Raw genomic sequence first — 26,492 nt, 5'->3', positions numbered from 1 at the left:
AAAGCTTACCTGAGCAGATTCGCAAACGTCGCGGCTCGAGCCAGGGACGCAGATGATAGTTCAAAGCTTATGGCCTTGAGGACTGGGATCCTCGTTGGAGGAAAAATCTGGGAAGAGATACAGAGAAAAGGTGTCAGCACCGTGAACGAATTCTTAAATAAGGCCCAGGGATGGATAAACCTGGAGAAGGCGCGAGCATCGGCCGCGGGAACCACCCAAGCCTCTAATCAGCCCGCTGGAGTGGGAACGGATGTCGTGACAGCGACCCAAACTGTTACACAGCATAACCAATTGGGTGGAGGCAAGAGAAAAGGGAGCAGCAAGGGCGGCTAGCACGGCCCAAAGAAGAACAAGCCTGTAGAAAAGTTTAAGCCAGTCTACGCGACTTACACCGAGCTCATGAACACTATGGAGAACATTTTCCTAGCAAACTCTGCTCGCCTCCCCTGGAAGAAGCCGGAACCTTTGAAGCACCAGAAGGCTAAGCAGGACCCCTCCAAGTTTTGTCGATTCCACAATGACATTGGCCACAACACTGACGATTGTAGGCACCTAAAGGATGAGATCGAGACTCTCATAAAAGTCGGGCCTTTGGCTCAGTATGCGCAGAATAGAGTTCCCATCGGTTAACCCGCTCCAGAAGCTCCAATAAATCAGCCCGGGTCTCGGATAAATCAAGACACCCCTCCTCCTGTGATAGGAGGAGAGATCTCCATGATCTCCGGAGGCCCCCATCTGGCCGGCACGAGCAGAGGTGCCCATAAGAGATATGTCAACGAATTGAAAGCTCATAACGGGGTGGAGTTCGTCCCAGAGCAGCATCTACCCAAACAGCAACGACTGGAGAGGCAACTGATCATATTCACCGAGGAAGATGCCAGTCACATCTAGTTCCCCCATAACGACCCTCTGGTTATAGCCGTCCAGCTCGCTAACCGGACAGTTAGAAGGATACTTGTCGATAATGGGAGCCCGGTGAACCTGCTATTCCGGTCTACGCTGGAAAAGATGGGTTTATTTGTCACTGAGTTGAAAGCCACCTCTATGATGCTATATGGATTTTCTGGAGAAGGGTCGGCAGCAATAGGAACAATTGAGCTGGTGATCACCTTGGGAGAGGGACCCCAGACTGTCTTAATACTCCTCGAATTTGTGGTCATCGATTGTCCCGCCGCATACAATGCAATTTTGGGCCGACCTACATTGATAGCGTTTGAAGCCATAACCTCCATCTGCCACCTCGCGCTAAAATTCCCCTCTTCCTCGGGGATATGCACGGGCCGAGGTGATCAGCTCGCTGCCAGGGAATGCTACAACATTTCCATGAAGGGAAAATTAAGACCCGGGTAGCAGACGATGACCATCCAAGACGGGAGTGAGGAATCTCAAGAAATTGTATGTAACGCCCTGGCTACCCCAAAACAGTTACAGTGAACCAGAAATTTGACCCGCTACTCGAGTCCTTTGGTTACAAACGTGTTCTAAGTGTTATTAACAGGCTGAGGTGGAAAAATCAGTAAAAAGGAAAGGATATGCTTTATTAAGTATATAAAACTATTCATGAGCTCATCAAAACATTTACAAGTTGTTTATAATGCAAAATGGTCACTACTGATTCAAATTTATAAACCCGCCGACCTAAGTGGCAAAAATAGGGTAAACCCCCTAGTTCCTCTGAGAACTCCTTGGCCGTGGTGGTCAAGCGGGCGCATATGTACACATCACCACCTAAGCTCTCCACTCAGGGCTGGGTGACCTTTTCTTTCCCTTTACCTACACCACACAACACCCATGAGACAAAGCCCGGCAAGAAAACACAGTATTGTATATAAACATTATCAAATGATTATTATTATAATCACACAGAGCTTATAGCTCTTAAACAGATGAGTGAATATCACTTGAGGTTCTAGAAAACCATACTGAGTGACTGACAAGCAAGTCACTAATTTAAACAGAAGAGTGGCTGCTAGGTAAGCCACTAGCCTTAAACAGATGAGAGACTGATGGGTAAGTCTCTAACTTAACAGATGAGTGACTGATGGGTAAGTCACACAAGCGCTTATAATATTCATCGAACTTGAGGTCTGTCCGACATTAATGCTTATTGAGTCATCCAATGCAGATGTCGATTAGATCTAATCTTTATTGGCTTGCGTTGAACACGCTAAAGTTGTCCTGACTAATGAGTCAGCTCTATGTCACCAGTGCCCAGTACCACTGCCGAACCTGACAAATGAGTCACAGCTTCACAGTTGATACTGACACCTATGCCAATTATAACTAATGAGTCAGTACCATGCACAAGTGAGCAAGATTTGCTAAGCATTCAATAATCAATCCATGTCCACATTTACACAATCAACATGCCTCAAGAATAATCATGCATGTCACATATGGGGTGCAGATTTCTTACCTCTGGTTCGAGCGAGAAATAATATAAGAACGACCCTTGAGAACGATCAACATTTAGATTCCTTAGTGGTTACCTAATCCTAACCAATTATATTCCATTAATAAAGTAAATCAATGAATGGTTCACATTCTAAACCACACTCCCGAGATCAATCCCTCACTCTCGGGACTCCCAATCTACTCAAAAGGTGTAAAGGAACCAAACCCCGAGCCTTAAAAACCATCCCGAACCCTAAAAACAACACACCCTGAAACTGACCTAGCGCCTAGGCGCTGCCAACCAGCGCTGGGGTGCTGCCCCAAAAACAGAGAGGGCTACTATCTGCCCTGCATAGCGCTGGGGCGCCACCTTCAGACCAGGAGCTCCACTGGTTTTCCCTCCTTGCGATTCCCCTTGAAACCAACTTTCCAAACCAATCCCAAACCTTACCAAAACATCCAATTCAACCCCTAAACTTCACCTGCACCACCCCCTCATCAAAACCCAATCAATCTTACACAAAACTCCCATTCATTCCAACTATCCACATCAAAATCAAGAGCTGAAACTAACAACCAAAACAGAGCATACATGGAAACTAGTGGCTAAAAACTTACCTTAAATTCAGGTTGTGGTGCTCTTCAATGGTGGAACACTCTCCCAAACTCCCAAGGTCTACTTCCAAAGCTAGAATCCTCAACAAGAGCTCAAAAAATCACAAAGGAGATGGATGAGAAGGAAGGTACGGGTAAGCTCCAAACTTGCTCTGTTTTCTCTTCTATTTTATAGCTTAACTCAGTTTATATCTATCCTAGGGGTAAAAATACCATTATAACCCTAGGTCAATTAAAGATTTCTAAAGGCTCCCAAGGGCAAATTTTTCCTTTCCAACCTATCTCGTTAATCATAATTAATGCTCTCCAATTCCCGCTATTCTCAATAATCCCAAACACCAATAATTCATATCCTGTTACCCTTTAACTCCTTGAACGCTCTAATCATTTAAAACACCCTGAGACTCATCCCGGGCCTTGAACTTAAACATGTTATGACTAGACCACTAATCAATAATCCAAGATTGTCTCATGCCGAATGGCTCGAACAAACCCACATTATAATGTGGTCTCAACAACATATCACCAACATGCATACAAATATACAATTGTACCCTCAACGGGCCAAATTATCATCACACCCCTATAATTTAAAATGCGGACCCACATGCATGCATTTAACATCATATAATAATATAATTCACATATACATGCATTTTATCAATTAATGGCATAATTAAACAAGTATGGCCCTCCCGGCCTACTATTCCCGCCATCACACCATATCGAAGATTTCGGGGCATTACAACTATCCCCTCCTTACAGAAATTTTGTCCTCAAAATTTACCTGAACAACTCGGGATACTGACTCTACTTATCTGACTCCAGCTCCCAAGTCGCTTCCTCGACCTTGTTGTTCCTCCACAACACATTAAGCAAAGGTATCGTCTTATTCCTGAGGACCTTGTCTTTTCTGTCGAGTATCTGAACTGGCTGCTCCTCAAAGGAGAGATCTGGCTCAAGCTCCATATCTTCATAACTCAAGATATGACTCACATAAGATACATATCTCCAAAGAGCTGAGACATGAAATACATTATGCACGGCCGACAACGCCGGAGGCAAAGCCAATCTGTAAGCCACCTGACCAATCCTCTCCAGGATCTCAAATGGACCTACAAATCTAGGACTCAGCTTGCCTTTCTTCCCAAACCTTCTCACCCCTTTCCATGGCGAGACTCTAAGGAAAACATAGTCTCCCACTTGGAACTCCATGTTTCTGTTCTTGAAATCTGCATAGCTCTTCTGTCTACTGTAAGAAGCAAGCATCCGAGCTCTAATCTTCTCAATGGCTTCACTGGTCCTTTGAACTGCCTCAGGACCTAAGTATCTCCTTTCACCTGTCTCATCCCAATGAATGGGAGATCTGCACTTCCTACCATACAACATCTCATAAGGTGCAATTCCAATGGTTGACTGATAACTGTTATTGTAGGAGAACTTTATCAAAGGCAGATACTTACTCCAAGATCCACCAAAGTCCAGCACACATGCCCGTAGCATGTCTTCGAAAATCTGGATCGTCCTCTCAGATTGCCCATCTATCTGAGGATGATAAGCTGTACTGAACTTCAGCTGTGTCCCCATGGCCTTCTGCAAACTCCCCCAAAACTTGGAAGTAAAAGTGGGGTCCCGATCTGACACGATCGATCTAGGTGCTCCATGGAGACGCACGATCTCTCTCACACAGATATTTGCATACTGGTCAACTGTATAGGTAGTCCTCACTAGCAAAAAGTAAGCTGACTTGGTGTAGCGATCCACTATCACCCAAATAGAATCATGCTGACCAACAGTCCTGGGTAGGCCCACCACAAAATCCATTGTGATGTCCTCCCACTTCCACTCTGGGATATCCAGAGGCTGCAATAACCCTGCCGGCCTCTGATGCTCAGCCTTGACCTATTGACATGTCAAGCACTTAGCCACATATTCCACTACATCCTTCTTCATCCCTGGCCACCAATACAACGATCTCACATCCTGATACATCTTCGTGGTGCCTGGATGCAAAAAGTAAGGTGTAGTATGAGATTCATCCAGAATCTCTCGCCTCAAAGCAGTGTCCAGTGGAACACATATCCGACCTTTGAATCGCAGCAAGCCTATCTCAGACACTGTATAATCTCTAGATGCTCCAGCCAGAACAGCTTCCCTGATCTTGATCAGCTGTGGATCACTTAGCTGACCCTCCTTGATCCTCTCCGACAGCGTAGACTGTAGCGTAATGTTAGCCAACTGGCCCACCAGCAGCTCTATACCAGCTCTGTTCATATCATCTGCTAGCTCTCTGGCTATCAGCCTCATACAATGAATCTGTCCCGGACCCTTCTGGCTTAAAGCGTCAGCTACCATGTTGACCTTTCCTGGATGATACAAAATCTCACAGTCATAATCTTTTACTAACTCCAGCCAATGCCTTTGTCTCATATTCAAATCTTTCTGGGTGAAGAAGTACTTCAGGCTCTTGTGGTCTGTATAGATCTCACACTTCTCCCCATAGAGATAATGCCTCCATATCTTTAAAGCAAAAACCACAGCCGCCAACTCTAAATCATGAGTAGGATATCTCTTTTCATACTCCTTCAACTGGCGAGAAGCATAAGCAATTACCTTCTTTGATTGCATCAAAACATAGCCCAAACCCTGATGAGAAGCATCACAATAAATCACAAACTTCTCCTGATCTGTTGGAAGACTCAGAATCGGAGCTGTAATCAATCTCTGCTTCAGTTCCTGGAAGTTGTTCTCACATTTATCTGACCACACAAATCTCTGACTCTTACGTGTCAGTTCAGTCAAAGCACTAGCTATCTTTGAGAACCCTTCCACAAAACACCTATAATAACCTACCAATCCAAGGAAACTTCTAACCTCAGAAGCATTCTTTGGCCTTGGCCAATCTCTGACCGCTTCGATCTTTGCTGGATCTACATTAATCCCCTCCTTACTGACAATATGTCCAAGAAAGGATACCTGAGACAACCAGAACTCACACTTCTTGAATTTAGCAAACAATCTATGTTCCCTCAATCTCTGTAGAACCAACCTCAGATGTTGGTCATGCTCTGACTTAGTCTGAGAATATACCAGAATATCATCAATGAAGACGATCACAAACTGGTCCAGATAATCCTTGAATACTTTGTTCATCAAATCCATAAATAGCATATATTTGTCTAATTTTAACATTTAATAAAGTTGAATTAAAAAATAAGTAATCATATATATTCATATGTGTGCAAGAGAAAGAGAAGCTGAAACCTTAACACCGAAGAGCTCTTCAAGTGTCTTAATGGAGTCCATCACAATGATTTCCACACCATCATCACTGATCCACACTAGCAAATGAGTGCCCCAAAATCTACTTCGACTGACAGCCTAGTCTCTAGCATTCTCAAGCCAATTGTAAAAGCGTTTTTCCTGCATGACAAGTTGAACCCGACAAATACCAGCCTTTAAGAAATTTTCCTACTTCAGTATTCTTGAAATTAAAAAACTTGTTGATGAAGCATCATTGTAGACTTCATAAACATAAGTTAAGTAAAAATATAAGGTACTAGTCAATTAAATTTTGGTACCAAGAATTGTCAACCCTTCACAAACTTCCTGAGCCACAATGATAAATATTAGAATTCATTTCACTTTTTTTTTTCCTTTTAGAAGAGGAAAATAGGTTTCACTCCTTCTTGGGAACTATATAATATCTAACTGATCTGCAAAATCATTTTGTCTTACCTGACCAGAGCCAACACGAAAAATGTAAACCTGACCCTTCTCAAGAGAGCTGCAAATTAACACAAACCAGTTTAGTGAAAACAAATTCAGGAAAAGGGCATGTGATTTCATGTGCTTATTTTTTTTTACCTGTCAAATATTTGTCCAGATGGAACCATGGCTACATAATTAGCAGCCACCTGAAGTTAAGAGAGTCAGACACAATGGCAACCAAGTCAAATGTACAAGCAAAGAGTTTCACTACAACGCATGTTAGATCAGCTCAAAAAGAAGAGATTACTCTCAAAATTTGACACAAACTAGTGAATCAGTAGGAAACGAAATTCGGGCGGATCAAGTGACTCTGGTGGAAGGAAACGTGGAAATAACGGGTTTGACCACCATGAGGAAAAGAAAGCAAAGTTGAATTCAAATGAAAGGCCAACCAAGTATGAGCCTGAATTCACTAACTACACCACTCTCTCGACTAGCCGAGCGGAGATATATCTTGCTAGTCATGAAGAGGTTCCCTACAAGAAACCTCCACCCATCAGGAAAGAGATGAGGAAGAGAGATATGAATAAGTTTTGTCGTTTTCATGGAGATTATGGTCATGACATGAATGAATGCAATCACCTCAAGGACGAGATAGAATTTTTTCTCTGGTCGGGCAAGTTGAGGAAGTATCGGGCAGAGACACCCTAAGGAGAAGGAAGTAGCAGCAATCCTGGTTTCAAGCGACAAAGATCTCCACCCTTGCAGCCCGAACCTGTGGACTTTACCTTAGACACCATATGTGGAGGTCCACACTTGGCTGAGGAAAGCAACGTAGCAAAGGAGAAGTATGCTGAGCGGGAATGCTAGGATCAGAAACCACTGGAGTGGCGAGCATCGAAGGATATATTATTTTTAAATACCGCTTTCAGAGTGGTAGCTTGATTTCGAGTTGTTAGACTTGTTATTTAAGTTTGGTTTATGATCTGGTTATTTGCTAACCAGTCATTTTATTTTTGAACAATTTTGATTGTTTAAGAATCGTTATTAGACATGTTTTGTCCTTTTTAATTTACGAGTGATAAAAGAGCCTACGCGCAACGTGGTCGATTCTTGCTACAAATATGCATGTGTGTTAGTTATCCGAGCAGTGTTCAACTGGTCGATACGTTCAACCAGTGTTCAACTGCAAGTGACTAAGGATCTTTCAACCCTCGATCACCTGGGGGGCACATGGGGTATACTGGTATATAATTTAACACAGACAATAAGAGCACGAGTTAATATATCTGTTTTTAGGCTAACTTGTAAATTTTCGAAGTCCAAGAAGGCCATTAAACTAACTTGTTTGACAAAGCTTAAGTAACTTGGAATTTTTTAAAATTTCAAGTTAGGAGCAAATATTCGTGTGACAATAAATATTATGCTCATAAAATGTTAGAGCAATAAGAGTGTGAGAAAGTATACTTAGTATGGACTTATGAAATGTCTAGAATTTCAAAGTTAGAAAACTAAGTACTCATGCGAAAATATAAGGCATACATCAGATGACTTTACTATTCACAAAAAAAAAACTTATAACTTTTTAAGTCTAAAAAGACTTAGAATGTTTTAAGTTAACAAAGAAAAGTAAAGTATAAATGCCAACAGCTCGGTTGTACGAGAAAAATGTCAAAGCTGCAAAGCAACAATTGTCTTCACAACAAAAAAGAGTAAACTACTGGCAAGGTACAAAGTCTAGTTGATCAGGTGCAACGTTTCCTGGTCGGGAGGGATACAACTTCCCTGGTCAGCTGAGCATGTATCACTGGTCGAGTGGGAAACTGTATTGTTGAGCATGACTAACAGCGAAGAGTCGCTACTTGGAGGAGTATCGCTCGATTACAGGATGAAAGTATCAGAATTCGTGTGGTTATCACCTCCCCTATAGTTGAAGCGATTCCTCTACAAAAAATAAAAATGGGGAGGTGAGTAACCATACAAATATAATTCAATAGAGCAGTGTTTATTTTTCTACTTAGAAAAAATTTATCTAAGAAGAAAAATTTTAGCATGCATGGGAAAAAATAAATTTAGTGCCTAAAAGTGCTTAAAGTGCTTAAGGCATGGTGACCAAGTGTGCCGTGTGTGCGCCATGTGTGCGTGCCTGCTGTCCGAAGGGGCTGAGTGATGCATCCGAGGAGCCAGTGGAGCGTACGAACGGCTGTGCTAGTCCGAGGGTCTGTGTGTCTGAGGAGCAGCTGCGTCCGAGTGGATGGCCCGTGTCCGAGTTGCTGCCTTTCGTATGTCCGAGGAGCAGCAGTTCGTGCAATGCTGGCTAAGAGATGGTACGTACGTCTGAGGAGATGCGCACTTGGGTCCGAGGAGCTGCGCCTTATCCGAGTTGTGTGCATGTCCGAGCGGCTGGTTGAGGCATCCGAGGAGCAGATGCGTGGGTATCCGACCAAACACCTAATGTCCGAGGATGCGTGTCCAAGGGTTCTGTGGGGTCTAGTCCAAGCAGCCCATGCATTCGAGGGTGTTGTCCAAGAATCCGAGGGCCCTAGCCCGAGTGTAGCTAGCATCCGATTGGATGCCCCTGGAACCGAGGGGCTGTTGTGTGGTCCTATCGGACCATGCTTTCCATAAAGAAAAAAAAACCAATGGCTAAACGGCCATACCCCATGTCCTATACCCAAACCTCACCATAAACCCTAAGCCGAAAAAAGCAAGGCCCTAAATTCCATCTAGCACAAACACCATTTCTCATCCAAAACACATACTACAACAAGATAAAAAAAAAAAAAAAATTTGAAGAAATCACAAGACAAGTTCAGTCGTGGGAGTTTACGTGAACGTTATCAACCGGATGGGAGCTTTTGAATGACCTCAAGAACATTTTGTTAGAAGAAAAGTTTATCATACGAGAAAATCGTATAATAAACTTGGGGGGCAAATGTTATCCCCAAAAATTGGAGATCGATGACGTGGCAATAGAGGTGACAAGTGGCAGTGCATGGTCCGTAAACGACACGTTAATAATCAATAAATATATTGGCTCCTCAGAGTTGGGATAAAATGATCTGGCTTAGGAGTGACCTGGTAGACCAATGAAGAGTTTTGACTGGCCAGTCAAGTGTCATGACCGACCAGGCATGAACTTGTCCAACCAGTCATATGATTGTTTGCCCAGGCATGACCTTGTCTGCCCAGTCATGACCATGTCCGACCAGTCATGACCATGTCCGACCAGTCATGACCATGTCCGACTAGTCATGACCTGTCTGCCCAGCCAAGTGCATGTCTACCCAGTCAAGTGCACGACTACCCAGTCAAGTGCGTGACTGCCCAGTGAAGGTGTGTTCGACCAGCTTGAATGAGATATGGGTCGACCAGATAGAGGAGGACTACGTCAAGATTCCCAGAAACGACTTCAACAAGAATCGGTTTTGGCATACGCGGGAATCTCTCATTTATCCCACAAATTTGGTGTACTGTTACATTTTCAATATTGTTGTAATTTAAATATAATGAGAATAATAAAATATCCCGATTATGGGGGATATCATCTGTACGATCCTGAGCCTATAAATACAAGGCTTATGGCATCATAAAAGGGGATTCTTCATTTTAGACTTTTGGGGATTTTTCAACTTTTGATTTGAATTTTCTGGAGAGAGAAAGTACTGGCATTTGAGAGAATTCTTGTATTTTTGTAATGTGCACTGAAGAAACTCAGTTGACTTAGGTTCATCTGATCTTGAGTGCAGATTTATAATCATAACTCTAAGTGGATTAAGCTATTACCAACACATTGGAGCTGAACCACTATAAACTCGTCTGTGTCATTTATTTTCTCTTGAAGATTTTATCGTTTTTGACATTCACACGTCGTTGGCCAAAAACGCGGTCAACACTCATATTACCAAAATAATCCATACCACTTTGAAGGAAAAATTTTCCAAAAATAAGAAAATATCAAGGGAGTGACTAGGAAGCAAAGTTCAATTTTATGATCATAAATTACCAAAAAAGCTCGGCAATAAATAGCATGTCCTTATTAAGCTAAGTAAAAGCTATTTTAAAAAACTAATCAAACTATCTCATCATACTCTGCCCTTTATAAACACAAATTTACTATCGAGTTGGTCGTACTTTTATAAAAATATAACCACATAGACCATGTAACAAATTTATCTTTAAGAAGCTAAGCATAGCCATGTTTAGTATATTTCCAGACTTAAACAAATAAATATTCACAGCCACAAAACAGCTACACATGAAACACACAGTGCCTATGTAGGGTGTCAACTTCAATTCACCTCACTGCCCATACCAATAGATTCAGAATGCAATGCCCATCCACAAAATATCAGTGACCTTGCATAAGACCCCACAGATCCTAAGAGGGCATCAATCTATGAAACCTCAAATGTCTCTGTCACTCATCTTTGACCTTACCAGTGTCTTTTCTGACAATGAAGAGTACCACATAAATCAAGGTGATTGGTGCCTTTGTCAGACCTGTCCAGATCCAGACCACGGACCATTGAAGGAAGCCTCTATAAAACTAATATTTCGATTAGCTCCTTAGGAAGCTCCTTATCTTTATAAAAATACAGAGTAACAGTATATTTTGAGAATTAAATAAATAACACATAAACTAATATTTCTTTCTATTTGTTTCATTTTCCTGTTCTCTATATTCTTCCTTAGTCCTATTTTTTCATTTCAATTCCCTTGTCTTAAATAACTTAAAAAGCTTGTCCCTTGGTCAACCATTTATCATAACTGCTTCCTCCACCTCAAACCAAATTCTAATATAAAAATTCCAGACCTGTCTGTCACCCTCACCGAATTTTTCTTTGTACACTTTAAAAGATAATTTTTCAATTTATTATCTTTCTTATGCTCAACATTCAATAAAAAAAAAAACATTAATCAGTAGCTCATTTGAATTGATGTTTTGCTTGAGTGTTGCTCTAGCTACTCAAGATACCTAATTGTACTCAATCGATGATATGGTAATAATAAAGTTTCATAATCTCTATTTTCGCTTCCATTATTGTAGTCTCTATTTTATAATCTCTATTGATGTATTGTGTAGAAGAAAGAAAATGAGGATGTTAAAATATCTAGAATCGATGCTTTTCGGAGAGCCCATACCAAGAAGAATGGTGAACCTGTAAACCCAACGGCATCTGATATTTTTGTGAGTATTAGTCATTTAATTTTTGTGAATTTTTACTTATTTTCCATAATGCATACATTAGCAATACTAATTTATATGCAGGGTTCATTGAATGAGATTCTCCTTGAAGACCCAAAATCTGGAACTACAGACAACGCTGATGAGGATGCCTTGACAAAATTGTTTGGTAACCCAAAATCTAGTCGTTTAATCGGACAAGGAAGAGGCGTAACAAGGTCAAAGCTAATTGTTATTAATATGTGTAATAGCAAGATCTCCAAGTTAGAAGAAGAGCAACATAATATGAAGCTCAAAATGACTGAAATGATGAATCTACTTAAAGAACACTTGGTGGTATTTCTATCTTGCACTTATAAACCTTAGTTTTCTTTTCTTCCAATGAAACTTATCTTGGTTTTATATTTAGGTTGGTGGTAAAGTGACACCAAGCGAAGGACAGTCTCGCAATGTACCACAGTCAAACAATATTCAGTCCCCTAAGGTAAATTATTAAAGTTGTTATTGTTTTAAATTTTCATTTTAGAAGAACAATTACAGAAACTAATATATTGTCTTTAAAATAAATTTGGTAGAGTATTGCACTAGAAAAAAGACATAACTTTACAGAAGGGAAGAATGCTTGCTACTTGCTTGACTGGGCAGATGTAATTGTTGCTGAAGGTCCTTGGGATTCTAGTGATCCAAAGATAACTGTACATCGAAAGCCTCTTGGACCAGACTTTATGCAAGTATGGGTTGATGTTGCTATTGTACCAGAATCTTACTTATTTCGTCATAATCATGCGATGCTTACAATACAAGAAGCATTTGGTTCCACAGTTGCATGGCCTTCTAAAAAAGTTATTCCAAGAGGTACATTTTCATACTCAAAAAATAACCAATGTCTTATAATTTAGTGTTTGGTTTCTTTGTTTGCTTTGTTTGCGTGGGCCCAAGGAGAAAAATGCCAACTTTCCTTGAAAATGTCACATTTTCTTCATTTTTCTTTCTCCTCAAGAGCAAAAATGCATTATTTTCCCTACAAAATAAATATAAACTAAATCATAATAAAATATTTTCAACTATAAAATAAATCAATTTAATTCTTTGAAAATATTAATTAGAACTTAATTTATATTTAACATTTAATTTTAATAATACAACATTTTTTTATCTCAAACTAAACAACAATAATTCAAATAATTAACTACGACATTTTACAACAAAATAACTATAAAAACACACAAAAATATATAAAATCAAAATAAACCCAATAAATTCAAAATTACTTAAAAACTTAATAAATCAATTTAAAACTCAAGAATTAAGCAACAATTAGCACATAAAAAGTGGTAAAATAACTCTTTTTTGTAGAGTTATCAGTAAGGTTCAATTCAAAGTTTGATGGTTGAATTTTAGAGTTTCCATGGCTGGTTTTGAGTTTTTGGGTTTGAAATTTCAAAAATTGGGAAAAGGATTTTGGTGAGTGTTAGGCTGGATTCTTAGTTGAATTATGTTGTTTAAACTGTTCTAATGATGTTGTTATTAATTGGTTTTGAGTTGGGAGCTTTGGGGTGGCCTAAAGTGAGGTTTAGAGGTTGAAAATGGTGGGTTTTTCTGGGTTCGAAGGGTCGGGCCGCGGCATAGTTCTTGGTGAGCGGCGGCCCTTGGAAGCTGAGATGTGCTGAGGAAGGGGGCGGGCCGCAGCATGGTCCATGTAGGGTCGCGGCCCTTACCTGTTTTTGTGCCTTAGGAGGGCTCTGTTTGGGGCCATGCCGCGGCATGGATGGCCTATGCCGGGGCCCTTAAGGGATTTCAGGATTTTGAGATTTTAGGCTTGGGAATTTAACCTAGGGTGCTCAGGATTGAATCTTTTACCATATTTGGTGAAGTTCAATGTTCCAGGAACTAGAACTTGGTTTTGAAACTCATTTAAGATTGTTAATGGTATCATTCATCATGGTTGTGACTAGGTGCATAGCTAGGGCTCGGGGATCGGATCGCGCTCAAGGAGTATCGCCCGTAACTAGTTCATCTAGAAGCCAAAGGTAAGAAAACTACACCCGGTTGAATATTTAAATGGGACTAAGGGCTCCCTGATATATATGAATGAAAGAATGGTATTATGCCATGTAAATTGTAAACCAACGGCCTAAGCGTGCCACGGTTAACTTGTGCAATTGGCACGGCTTGGACACTAGTATCCGAGCACAGCTTATTATGCACTGAGCTCGGTTTAAGCGGGCCGGAGTCAGTGGGTTAAACAGAGGGTGCAACCTAAGGTGTAGGCCCTAGTATTTGTGTTAATTGATTATTATATCTGGCTATGAATGTGATTAATGAGATTGTTGAATAATCTAAGTATAGATGAGGTTTCTTGTACCTTGAAGTATGCTTATATGCTATGGATTGAATATTTGAACATGATTATTGGAATATTTGTTTGATAATATTGTTTATGTTGTGTATGTTGTTTTCTTGCTGGGCCTTGGCTCACGGGTGTTGCGTGGTGCAGGTAAAGGCAAAGGCAAAGGCAAGATCGATCAGCCCTGATTGGAGAGCTCTGCAGGGTGAATGTACATGTCAGGCCGCTCAACCGCCACGGTTGAGGAAGTTACAGGGACGGGAGGACCAGAATCACCTATTTTGCCTTAGTAGGGCCAATGTTGTCTTTGACTTTTGAATTTTTGTAAATCAGCTTGTAAACACTAAATAGTTTTGGGGATCCCTGCTATAAATGGTTTATGCTTTATAAAATGTATCTTTTGAGGCCAAAATATCTTTTAACCCTAGAACACCTCAATTAATGACACGTTTGATTAAAATGACTTTATTAGCGAGTCTTGCACCTTTATAATCACAAAGTGTAGTGGTCTTGGCTATCCAGGACGTTACAACTTGGTATTAGAGCGTCCTAGGTTTAAAGGTTCCTGAAGACAGGTTGGACATGTACATTCGCTGCTAGAGACAAGCTCGATTCAGGGTTTGGTAATCTGAATATGTGTTTATTTTCTTATATGCCTGAAATGAGAAATGAATGTTATTATTTAGTGAATTATTAGGAAGAATGAGATACTAATAGGGCCTAGGCCTTGACTATTGCATGAAAATGTTAAGGTATGCTTATTAGCACTGCAGTGCATGTGAATGAATATTTGAATGGTTAAATTGTTTATTGCCCATTAGGGAATGTTTATATTATAGCTTAGTATGATGATTATGGAGCGTGCTTATTAGCAGCTGATGCATGTGGATGAGTGTTTAATTTGTGAATGCTTGTGGTTGATTATGGTATTCTGATGGATTGTAGGAGAAGTTGATGCCCTATCATCATGGTCTAATGGGCGAGTCGTTGATTGCAGATTGACTTGGATAACTATGTGTCCAAGAAAATCTACGTGACTAGCCAGCACTAGATCTAGGGCCAGAGATGATGACCAGGGCCAAAACCCTCCGCCAGCCCCTGAGAATTGGCAACAGTTGATGGCTGATATGCAGGCTCGACTACAGAGCCAAGATGAGTAGATTCGCTTATTGCGACAACAGGCTTCATCAGGAAGCGCTGCCCCTGGTATACCACCTACAGTGGTATAGTCTGGAGATGTTGGAAACAGATGGGAGCTGTTATATGAACGGTTCAGAAAGCAACAACCTCCAATTTTTGAAGGAGGACCTGATCCATTGAAGGTCGAGCAATGGCTGACAACGATTATTACAATTCTGGATTTAATGAGAGTAGAGGGGCACGACAGAGTGGCTTGTGCCACATATATTCTGAGAGAGGATGCCCGTATCTGGTGGGAAGTGGCATCGTAGACTAGGGATGTGACTACATTGAGTTGGGAAGGTTTGAAAGATCTATTCAGTCAGAAATACTACAATGCTGCTGTCAGAGCAGCGAAAGTAAATGAATTTGTGAGTCTGGTTCAGGGCAACATGATTGTTACTAAATATGCCCTAAAGTTCGATAGACTTGCAAAGTTTGCACCAGACCTTGTGTCTACCGATGCAGCTAGGCAGGATAGATTCATTAGAGGGCAGAATGTTATGATAGCCCGAGATGTTAGAATTACAATGATACCTGGAGGAAACACTTATGCCCAGACCGTTGAGAAGGCTCTTACCACTGAGGAGGCAGAAAACAAGATATGGAGAGATAGTGTAGCGAGAAGGGAGGGCCGCAGGGCGGTGCCTCCATATTCTGGATCTGGTAAGGGCAAAGGCCCCAGTGACTTAAAGAGGAAGACTCCTGACACCTCAACCAATCCTGGTCCTGATAGGAGGGGTCGGGGTGGCTGTCAGAGTGGTGGTGAAGCATGGCGGACCTATCTAGAGTGCCCGAGATGTAGAAGACGCCATCTAGGCGAGTGTCAGGCCAAGGCTTGCTTCGTTTGCGGTACAGTGGGGCATCTAAGGAAAGACTGCCCAACAGTGAAGAAAGGTGAAGCAGGGAAAGTGGATAGCTTGACTCCAGCTCGAGTATTCACTTTGACACAGGCTGAGGCCGAGGCTAGTCCCTCGGTAGTGACAGGTCAGCTCTCTAGTGCTGGCACTCCTTTTACTGTTTTTATAGACTCTGGTGCTACATATTCGTTTGTTTCTGATAAGGTGATTGATAAACTGTGTAAACCTAGTGAGTATAGTACTTCAGGGTTTGGGACCATTTTGCCTACAGGAGAACTGGTAGTATCTAGGAGATGGATTAGGGCACTGCCAGTGGTAGTGGATGGTAGGGAATTATCAGTAGATCTAATTGAAGTATAGAGGATTTTGATATGATTCTGGGGATGGACTGGTTGGTGAGATATGGAGCTACCATTGACTGCAGGAAGAAGATGGTAACTTTTGAGCCTGAGGGCGAGGACCCGTTTGTATTTGTGGGTGCGGTATCTGGACCCCGCGTACCCATGATATCTACATTGAGAGCCAGAGATTTGTTATAGGGTGGATGTATAGGCTTTCTGGCTAGCGTAGTTGATACCACCAAGATATTGCCAGCAGGGCCAGAAGATACTAGATTGGTGTGTGAATTCTTAGACGTATTTCCTGAGGATTTACCAGGGTTGTCGCCGCGTAGGGAGATTCAGTTTGAGATTGAGTTAGCACCGGGGACAGAACCAATATCAAGGACACCATATAGGTTGGCACCAGCAGAGTTGAAGGAATTGAAGATACAGTTGCAAGAACTTCTGGATTTGGGATTCATCAGGCCTAGTTATTCTCCATGGGGCGCTCCAGTGTTGTTTGTTAAGAAGAAGGATGGGACTTTGAGGATGTGTATAGATTATAGAGAATTGAACAAGTTGACCATCAAGAATAAGTATCCCCTACCAAGGATTGATGACTTGTTCAATCAGCTGCAGGGTAAGACGGTATTCTCGAAGATTGATCTTCGATCTGGTTATCACCAACTAAGGACCAAAGATGAAGATATACCGAAGACGGCCTTTCGGACGCGGTATGGACATTATGAGATTTTGGTCATGTCTTTTGGTTTGACCAATGCCCCGACAACTTTTATGGATCTGATGAACAGGGTGTTCAAGGACTTCTTGGATCAGTTCGTCATTGTTTTCATCGACGACATCTTGGTTTACTCCAGTTCAGAGACAGAGCATGAGCAGCATCTCCGACAGGTTTTACAGAGATTAAGGGAGCATCAGTTGTACGCCAAGTTTAAGAAGTGTGAGTTTTGGTTGCCAGAGGTGACCTTTCTTGGGCATATAGTTGGGGCATAAGGGATTAAGGTGGATCTATCCAACGTAGAAGTAGTAAGGGATTGGCTGAGGCCAAGGAATGCCTCGGAGGTTCGAAGTTTCCTTGGATTGGCCGGTTATTACAGACGGTTCGTAGAGGGGTTCTCAAAGATTTCTTCACCAATGACAGAGTTGACAAGGAAGAATCAGTAGTTCATCTGGACAGATAAATGTGAAGACAATATTCAAGAATTGAAGCGACAACTCATTTCTGCACCTGTGTTGAGTCTTCCTTCAGAGGAAGGAAAGTTTGTGGTCTATTGTGATGCATCGAGGATGGGTTTAGGCTGCGTGTTGATGCAGAATGAGAAAGTTATAGCCTATGCATCTCAGCAGCTGATGGAGTATGAGCAGCGGTATCCGACTCATGATTTGGAGTTAGCAGCAGTGGTATTCGCACTGAAGGTGTGGCGACATTATTTGTATGGGGAGAAGTGCCAGATATACACTGATCATAAGAGTTTGAAGTATTTCTTCACTCAGAAGGATCTGAATATGAGACAGAGACGCTGGTTGGAGTTGGTTAAGGATTATGACTGCGACATCCTTTACCACCCTGGGAAAGCCAATGTGGTGGCAGATGCATTGAGCCGGAGGGGCCCAGGATAGTTGTATAGTTCCACCCAGATCTAGAGGGAATTAGCTGATGAGATGGTCAGGGCAAAGATAGAACTGGTGGTAGGTCAGTTAGCTAATATTACCTTGCAGTCGACCTTGTCAGAGCGGGTCAAGGAGGGACAGTTGGTGGATGCGCAGTTGCAGGAGATTAGACAACACGTCTTAGCAGGGACAGCTAAGGATTATACTGTATCTGACACAGGTTTACTTCGATATCAGGGACGGATTTGTGTTTTGGCAGATGAGGGGATCAGACAAGAGATACTGGATGAGTCTCACACTATGCCATACTCACTTCATCCGGGTACCACGAAGATGTATCAGGATCTACGGACATTATATTGGTGGCCCGGGATGAAGAAGGACGTGGTAGAGTATGTGGCTAGATGTTTGACATGTCAGCAGGTTAAGGCTGAGCATCAGCGACCGGCGGGATTGCTTCAGCCTTTGGGTATCCGAGAGTGGAAATGGGAGGACATTACGATGGATTTTGTGGGAGGATTACCCAGGACAGTTGGACTTCATGCCTCGGTGTGGGTGATAGTGGACAGATACACCAAGTCAGCTCATTTTCTACCAGTGAGGTCAACCTATACAGTGGAACAGTATGCAGAGTTGTATGTGAGGGAGATAGTTCGTCTCCATGGGGTTCCAAAGTCTATTGTATCTGATCGAGACCCTATCTTTACCTCCAAGTTTTGGAGAGCTCTGCAGAGAGCTATGGGGACTCAGCTGAAGTTTAGTACAGCATTTCACCCTCAGACTGATGGACAGACTGAGAGTACCATTCAGGTATTGGACGTCATGCTTAGAGCGTGTGTTATTGATTTCGAGGGATCATGGAGCAAGTATTTACCCTTGATTGAGTTCTCGTATAATAACAGTTATCAAGCCACGATTGGAATGGCTCCTTATGAAATGCTATATGGGAGAAAGTGTAGATCACCTATTCATTGGGATGAAATGGGTGAGAGGAAGTACTTAGGCCCAGATATGGTTCAGAAGACCAATGAGGCTATTGAAAAGATCCGAGCCAGGATGCTCGCCTCGCAAAGCAAATAGAAGAGCTACGCTGATCCTAGGCGTAGACATGTGGAGTTCCAGGTTGGGGACCATGTATTCTTGCGAGTTTCATCGCTGCGAGGGGTGAAAAGATTTGGAGTTAAGGGAAAGCTGAGCCCTCGGTTCGTTGGACCTTTTGAGATCCTAGAGAGGATTGGACAGGTGGCTTACAGATTGGCGTTGCCACCGTCGCTGTCAGGAGTTCATAATGTGTTCCATGTCTCCATGTTGCGAAAGTATGTGTCTGATACAAAACATGTGCTGAAGTATGAGGACTTAGAGCTACAGACAGATTTGTCCTATGAGGAGCGACCAGTTCAGGTTCTGGATCGAAAGGATAAAACTTTACGGAATAAGACTATTCCGTTAGTCGAAGTGCTGTGGAGGAATAGTAAGGTCGAGGAGGCGACCTAGGAGCTCGAATCAGCAATGCGGGAACAGTATCCCGAATTATTCAGGTAAATTTCGAGGACGAAATTCTCATTAGGAGTGGATAGTTGTAACGACCCCAAATTCACTAATAAGGCTTAAGGGCCTTGATTAGTGTGTCGGGAGGGCATAAATGGGATTAGAGTGAATAATTTTATTTGAATGTGATATTATGTGATTAATAGTGCTTAAATGATATTATATGATAATTGATGATATTTTGTGATAATATGAAATAAATATGTTATATATGTGAGAACCACATTATTATGTGGATAATTCTGTAGCCGGCGACTCGAGGCGATCCTAGGGCTAGATAGCGGGAAAAGTCACAACGGGGCATTATAATTGACTTTGGACAAGTCAGGGGTATTTTAGGTATCGGGTAGTGATTTAGACTATCAGGTGATGAAAATAAATAATTGGAGATATATTTGAGGTTAGGATGTTTAAGCGGGAATACTGGGGAATTTTACTATTTTGCCCTCAGGGACATTTCCGGTACCCCGAGCTTTGGGATTAGTTTAATCACCTAAGGATATACTTGGAAAGACTTAGAAAATACTAGTAACAGAAATTAAACCAACATTTCTCTCCTTCTCTCTCTTAGCAAAGGAAAAACCCTTATTTTCAAGGGGGAATTAACTGAAACTTGGGGGAATTGACGGGCTGAACTAGAGGATTAGCTCAAGGAACTAATCAAGGGTTGAATTTGAGCCAAGGTAAGCATTAATTTTCGTTTCTGAGGTTAGAAATTCAAGAAAAATGGCTGAGTTTGTAATAGTTGTGATTTTGATATTCAAGATGGAGTTGAGACTTAAAACTCTGAAGATATGCCAGGGGATCCTTGGAGAAACGATTCTACAGCTGAGGTAAGGTTCAATTCAAAGTTTGGTGGTTGAATTTTAGAGTTTCCATGGCTGGTTTTGAGTTTTTGGGTTTGAAATTTACGAAATTGGGAAAGGGATTTTGGTGAGTGTTAGGCTGGATTCTTAGTTGAATTATGTTGTTTAAATCCTTCTAATGATGTTGTTATTAATTGGTTTTGAGTTGGGAGCTTTGGGGTGGCCTAAAGTGAGGTTTAAAGGTTGAAAATGGTGGGTTTTTCTGGGTTCGAAGGGTCGGGCCGCGTCATAGTTCTTGGTGAGCCGCAACCCTTGAAAGCTGAGATGTGCTGAGGAAGGGGGGCGGGCCGTGGCATGGTCCATGTAGGGCCGCGGCCCTTACCTGTTTTTGTGCCTTAGGAGGGCTCTGGTTGGGGCCATGCCGGGGCCCTTAAGGGATTTTGGGATTTTGAGATTTTAGGCTTGGGAATTTAACCTAGGGTGCTCGGGATTGAATCTTTTACCATATTTGGTGAAGATCAATGATCCGGGGACTAGAACTTGGTTTAGAAACTCATTTAAGATTGTTAATGGTATCCTTCATCATGGTTGTGACTAGGTACTAAGCTAGGTCTCGGGGATCGGATCGCGCTCAAGGAGTATCGCCCGTAACTAGTTCATCTAGAAGCCAAAGGTAAGAAAACTACACCTGGTTGAATATTTAAACGGGACTAAGGGCTCCCTGATATATATGATTGAAAGAATGGTATTATGCCATGTAAATTGTAAACCGACAGCCTAAGCATGCCACGGTTAACTTGTGCAATTGGCACGGCTCGGACACTAGTATCCGAGGACAGCTTATTATGCACTGAGCTCGGTTTAAGCGGGCCGGAGTCAGTGAGTTAAACAGAGGGTGCGACCTAAGGTGTCGACCCTGCTATTTGTGTTAATTGATTATTATATTTGGCTATGAATGTGATTAATGAGATTGTTGAATAATCTAAGTATAGATGAGGTTACTTGTACCTTGAAGTATGCTTATATGCTATGGATTGAATATTTGAACATGCTTATTGGAATATTTGTTTGATAATATTGTTTATGTTGTGTATGTTGTTTTCTTGCTGGGCCTTGGCTCATGGGTGTTGCGTGGTGCAGGTAAAGGCAAAGGCAAGATCGATCAACCTTGATTGGAGAGCTCTGCAGGGTGAATATACATGTCAGGCCGCTCAACCGCCACGGTTGAGGAAGTTACAAGGACGAGAGGACCAGAATCACCTGTTTTGCCTTAGTAGGGCCAATGTTGTCTTTGACTTTTGAATTTTTGTAAATCAGCTTGTAAACACTAAATAGTTTTGGGGATCCCTGCTGTAAATGGTTTATGCTTTATAAAATGTATCTTTTGAGGCCAAAATATCTTTTAACCCTAGAACACCTCAATTAATGACACATTTGATTAAAATGACTTGATTAGCAAGTCTTGCACCTTTATAATCACACAGTGTAGCGGTCTTGGCTATCCAGGACGTTACAGTACCATTGTAAAATGGTTCACGACTTTTGTACTCAGAGAAATATATACGCTACCCGAGAAAACCTCCATTGAAGCTTGTTATCTCAAGCTTCAAGAACACTGATACTAAAGACTCGTGGAGTAGGGTTGTTCTATAACTTGAACCACGTAAACTCTCGGTGTTTATCTTCTTTATTTTCTTTAAGTTCTGTTATTAAATTGATAACGAAAAAGAGAGTCAAAATTGATAATTAAATCAATTGTTTGAGACTATTAAACTTAATTTAATAAGAGATGACATGAGGACCATGAATCCATGAATACAAGCTTCAATAAATTCTCGTGAGTTTATTTATCAAATAAATTATCTCACAATTTATTAATTCCTCATGAATTCACTATAGATTCGAAATTGAACTCTTGAATTCATAGAACGTATTTTCCAAACCACAAATATGTTATCCATTCTAATAACCATTAGAATCAGTCAATCCTCTGTCGATGACTTACTAACGAGTTGGGTGAAAATTACCATTTTACCCATCATCAGTATTTTATTTTTAACTCTCACTAAGTTCCTTATAAATGATACTTCTGTGAACTGAAACACATAAATGAGATCTCAATCATTTAACCTTTTGAACAAAGTAATTAAGGAAACATTTTTTCACTTCTCATGCAGAAGTTATAGATTCCATATCTATGAATAATACTCACACTCAATTACACTACTAAATCTCCATGATGTAAGTATAGGCTAAAGCGTAGGGTAAGTTGATAACGAACAAATTAAAAGATTTAAATAATATATTACCATATTATCACTCAGAATTAAGATCGACTTGACATATGATCAACGTTGTGACATTAATTATATTTGATAATAATGATACTTATTTATCTATCAATAATCAATATTGGTCTAAATCCGATGTAACCAAATACATATGATCCTATCTACTTGGTCAATGCCCCGAATGTGTAAGTAGATCATATCGTAGATTACCAAATCAGTGAAAATCCAATGCACTGATTTAATCTTAGGACTCATTCTTTTGAACATATAATTACAACTATAATCCACTGTGACCTAGTCACTATAATTGTAACTTTCTATATATGTTCGGAATTTTATGAATGATTGTATTAATTGAATAAACATGTAATAAAACAAGCGAACAATGCGATTGAATAAACAAAATGAAATCTACTTCTTTTATTGATGATAAAAATGTGTTACATGAGAAATATGGTTTCATTAAGGGCATAAATCCTAAAACTATTTAGTTCATTATCTACTAGGTTGTTAATCCTCTCGTATATAACTCGTTTATACTAATAGCATAGTTACATTAACTAACTTACAAATTTTCTAATATTTATATATATTATTCAACAATAACATAATCCATCCTTATATATATATATATTATTCAATAATAACATAATCCATAAATTATAGAAAGTTTTCACTTTTTTTAATTTCATATAAACTTTACAAATACATACTTTTAGACAACAATGCCCAACAACCTCAAACCAAGTCACGACCTTCAACTTATCATTGATATATAATATTCAACATAGAAGTAATGAAAATTTGCATTAAACTCTATTTTATGATTAAATATCATGAATAGAGTCACATATAACCGAGTTCATGATAGGACGTGGTTTGCACATAGCTTCTAATGGAATAGCTTTCGGCATTGTGACACCTCTGCCTTCACTCATGTTGATTTTTTCTTCACTGATCATTTCCCACTCAAAGCACTGTATCAAACACCCCAAAGTCAAGCCAATTACACGTTGGGCCAAGCCCGATCCAGGACAAGCCCTTCTTCCCAATCCAAAAGGCATTAGCTTGTTGACAAGTCCAGCACCTTCGTCCCCACCCGCGAGGTCGAACCTCTCGGGCTTAAAACTCTCAGCATTGTCACCCCATATCTTAGGATCTCTGTGTATAGCCCATGCATTAACTAATAAGATTGTGCCACGTGGAATGTCAAATCCTTTAATAGTGCAATCTTCTGATGAGTAGTGAGGAACGAGCAATGGAGCTGCTGGGTAGAGTCGTAATGTCTCGGAAATAATGCTTTGAAGGTATGGAAGTTTGGAAAGATCTTGTTCATCCACCAAATGGTGTTGTCCAACTTGATCATCAATCTCTGATTTGGCTTTTTCGAGAATGTGTGGATGGTTAAGTAGATTGGACATTGCCCATTCTAATGTCACCGATGATGTGTCAGTCCCAGCTAGCAACAATACCTGAAAAATTAGAGAGCTAGAGTTATTATATCATCTACATCGGATATTATATATAGAAGTTGATAATGAAATTTTTTAGTTTTAACAGTTTTTTATTTCTTAATGTTAACTTTAACGGAATATTTTTATATTTAACAGAATATTCTTATATTTAACGGTAGTTTATAAACACTTAAACTTAAATAAAATATAACTACTATTAATATAACATATGAGTGTTATTATTTGACATCTTAAGTGTCCAACACCACATAAGGTAGCACCCATGATTATTTAGTGATATCAAAAAATATTTATTAAATTCAAATAAGTGTTACTCGATATTAGATTATACCAAAAAAAGAATGACAACTACAATTTTCTTAATATATATATATATAATTAATGAGAAGTGTTAAAGGGCACCACTATAACACCCAACACCACAAGTAGCTGTCATATTGTTATTGTTGTAATTCAATATCGAGTTTTACTTATTTGAGTTTAATAAGTATTATGAAGTATGATAAGCATACCATGTGTTGTTGGGTACTCAAGTAACAAATAGCAACACTCGTAATTAATTAATTAACTAATAACGTACCAGCATAAAGCCTTTGATAATTTGGTCAGTGTAATAATCAGGGTGCGACTCCTGCAAAGAAAGCATATGATTGATCATACTATCGTCTAGTTGACTAGGAATAGTAGCAGTACTACTACTCCTCCTCTTGCTCCGATGCTCATCGATCAGACCTTGCAAGAACCCATCTGTACTCATCGCAAGCCTCTTCACTCTCTTCTCATAACCATTCTTACCACCAAACCAGTTCAGAACCGGCAAGAAATCCCCGGGATTCGTCGCACCGGCATAGGATATAGCCTCCTTCATGATCTTCCTAAACTGCCTCGCCTCTTCTTCGTCCGATAAATCTTCCCCGTAGTACCGTTTTCCGGCCAGCATTCTCATCATGATGTTATAAGTCATCTCCGAGAACAGCGACTTCATCTCCACCTTCGCAAACTCACCACTACCAGTACCACCATTATTACTATTATTGTTGTTTAGTTTGCGAAGCAGTCGTTTGATTTCGTCTCTTCTGATCCCCGAGAACGACTTGAGACGGCTCGAGGAGAAGACCTCGATGGCGCCGATGCGGCGGAGGTTGCGCCAGTGGTCGCCATAAGGGGATTGGACGACGGTGGTGTAGTTGTAGCCGAGGTGTTTCCCTACGAGGAGAGGCGGCCGGTTGGCCAGAACGATGTCGTTTTTGGTGAAGCACTCTTCCACGGCCGAGGGCGACGATACCACCACCACGCGGCGGGAGCCGAAGTGGAGCAGCAAAACGTCGCCGTATTTACGAGACAGGTGGTGGAGTGTTCGGTGGAAGGGGTGTTTGATGAGATGGAGGTGGCCGATGATTGGGAGTGAGTTCGGTGGAGTCGGTGGTAGGGTTTTGTAGTGTCGTTTTTTGGTTTGGATAATGAAGGGATAATAGAGCTTGAACCCTAACAGGATGAGGATGATGAAGGAAAGGGACATGTAAAGTAGTAGTGGCTCTTCTTCCATGGTTTCAAAGTTTTTCAACAATTAATATTTGGATATGAATATATCTAGCTATGGTGTGTTGATATATATATATATATGAGATATATATAGTGAATTGCTAAGTGTCAACACCCTACTTTACTACTTTCACTGGTGTAAAATAGGAACACTTATGTATATGTTATATTAATAGTAAGAACATATATGAAGATAAACTTTGGCTAGCTATAAAGTCCAAGAACATGAGCCATTAGTTTTGACTTGCTTTGTATCCATTTTGTCTTTATTCTAAAATATTTATTTTCTTAGAAGAAGAAGATTATTACACTTTTTCTTCCTCGTATATAGTACTATTCTTGATGATATATATTTGTAATGGTAATTATAAAAATATAATCTGTAATAATATGAAATAGTTTGTTGTCAATAATCATAAAACTTTAACGAGTGGAATATTAAAAATTGATGGGTGTTTGTTTTGAGGAATTTAGTTGTCTTGAAAAGTGTAGAGGGTTTTAGGATAGAGGTAATATTAAATTTTTGTGTATAAAAGGGTTTGCTTTACCCTTAAAATACATGTGAGACTCACACAAATTATTAA

General features: G+C 40.6%; 1 protein-coding gene across 1 annotated transcript; it reads right to left on the bottom strand.

Moving 5' to 3' along the window:
- Window positions 1-23,551: 23,551 nt before the first annotated feature.
- Window positions 23,552-25,955, bottom strand: LOC133812797 (cytochrome P450 81Q32-like). The gene is made up of 2 exons (XM_062246617.1): window positions 24,947-25,955; window positions 23,552-24,363 (listed from the first exon to the last, which is right to left on the bottom strand). The coding sequence occupies exons 1-2, from the start codon at window positions 25,910-25,912 to the stop codon at window positions 23,719-23,721; spliced, it is 1,611 nt and encodes a 536-aa protein (XP_062102601.1). The 5' UTR covers window positions 25,913-25,955; the 3' UTR covers window positions 23,552-23,718.
- Between the last annotated feature and the right edge of the window lie 537 nt (window positions 25,956-26,492).

The sequence above is a fragment of the Humulus lupulus genome, chromosome 1 (assembly GCF_963169125.1).
Source record: "Humulus lupulus chromosome 1, drHumLupu1.1, whole genome shotgun sequence".
NCBI lineage: Eukaryota > Viridiplantae > Streptophyta > Magnoliopsida > Rosales > Cannabaceae > Humulus > Humulus lupulus.
This window is presented reverse-complemented; position numbering and strand designations above follow the sequence as displayed.

Bases quoted from the DNA above. Each gene is read 5' to 3' on its own strand.
- LOC133812797 (XM_062246617.1), bottom strand. From the start codon at position 25,912: ATGGAAGAAGAGCCACTACTACTTTACATGTCCCTTTCCTTCATCATC. The intron at 24,364-24,946 runs GTACGTTATTAG...CTAATTTTTCAG, and splicing joins TTATCAAAGGCTTTATGCTG to GTATTGTTGCTAGCTGGGAC.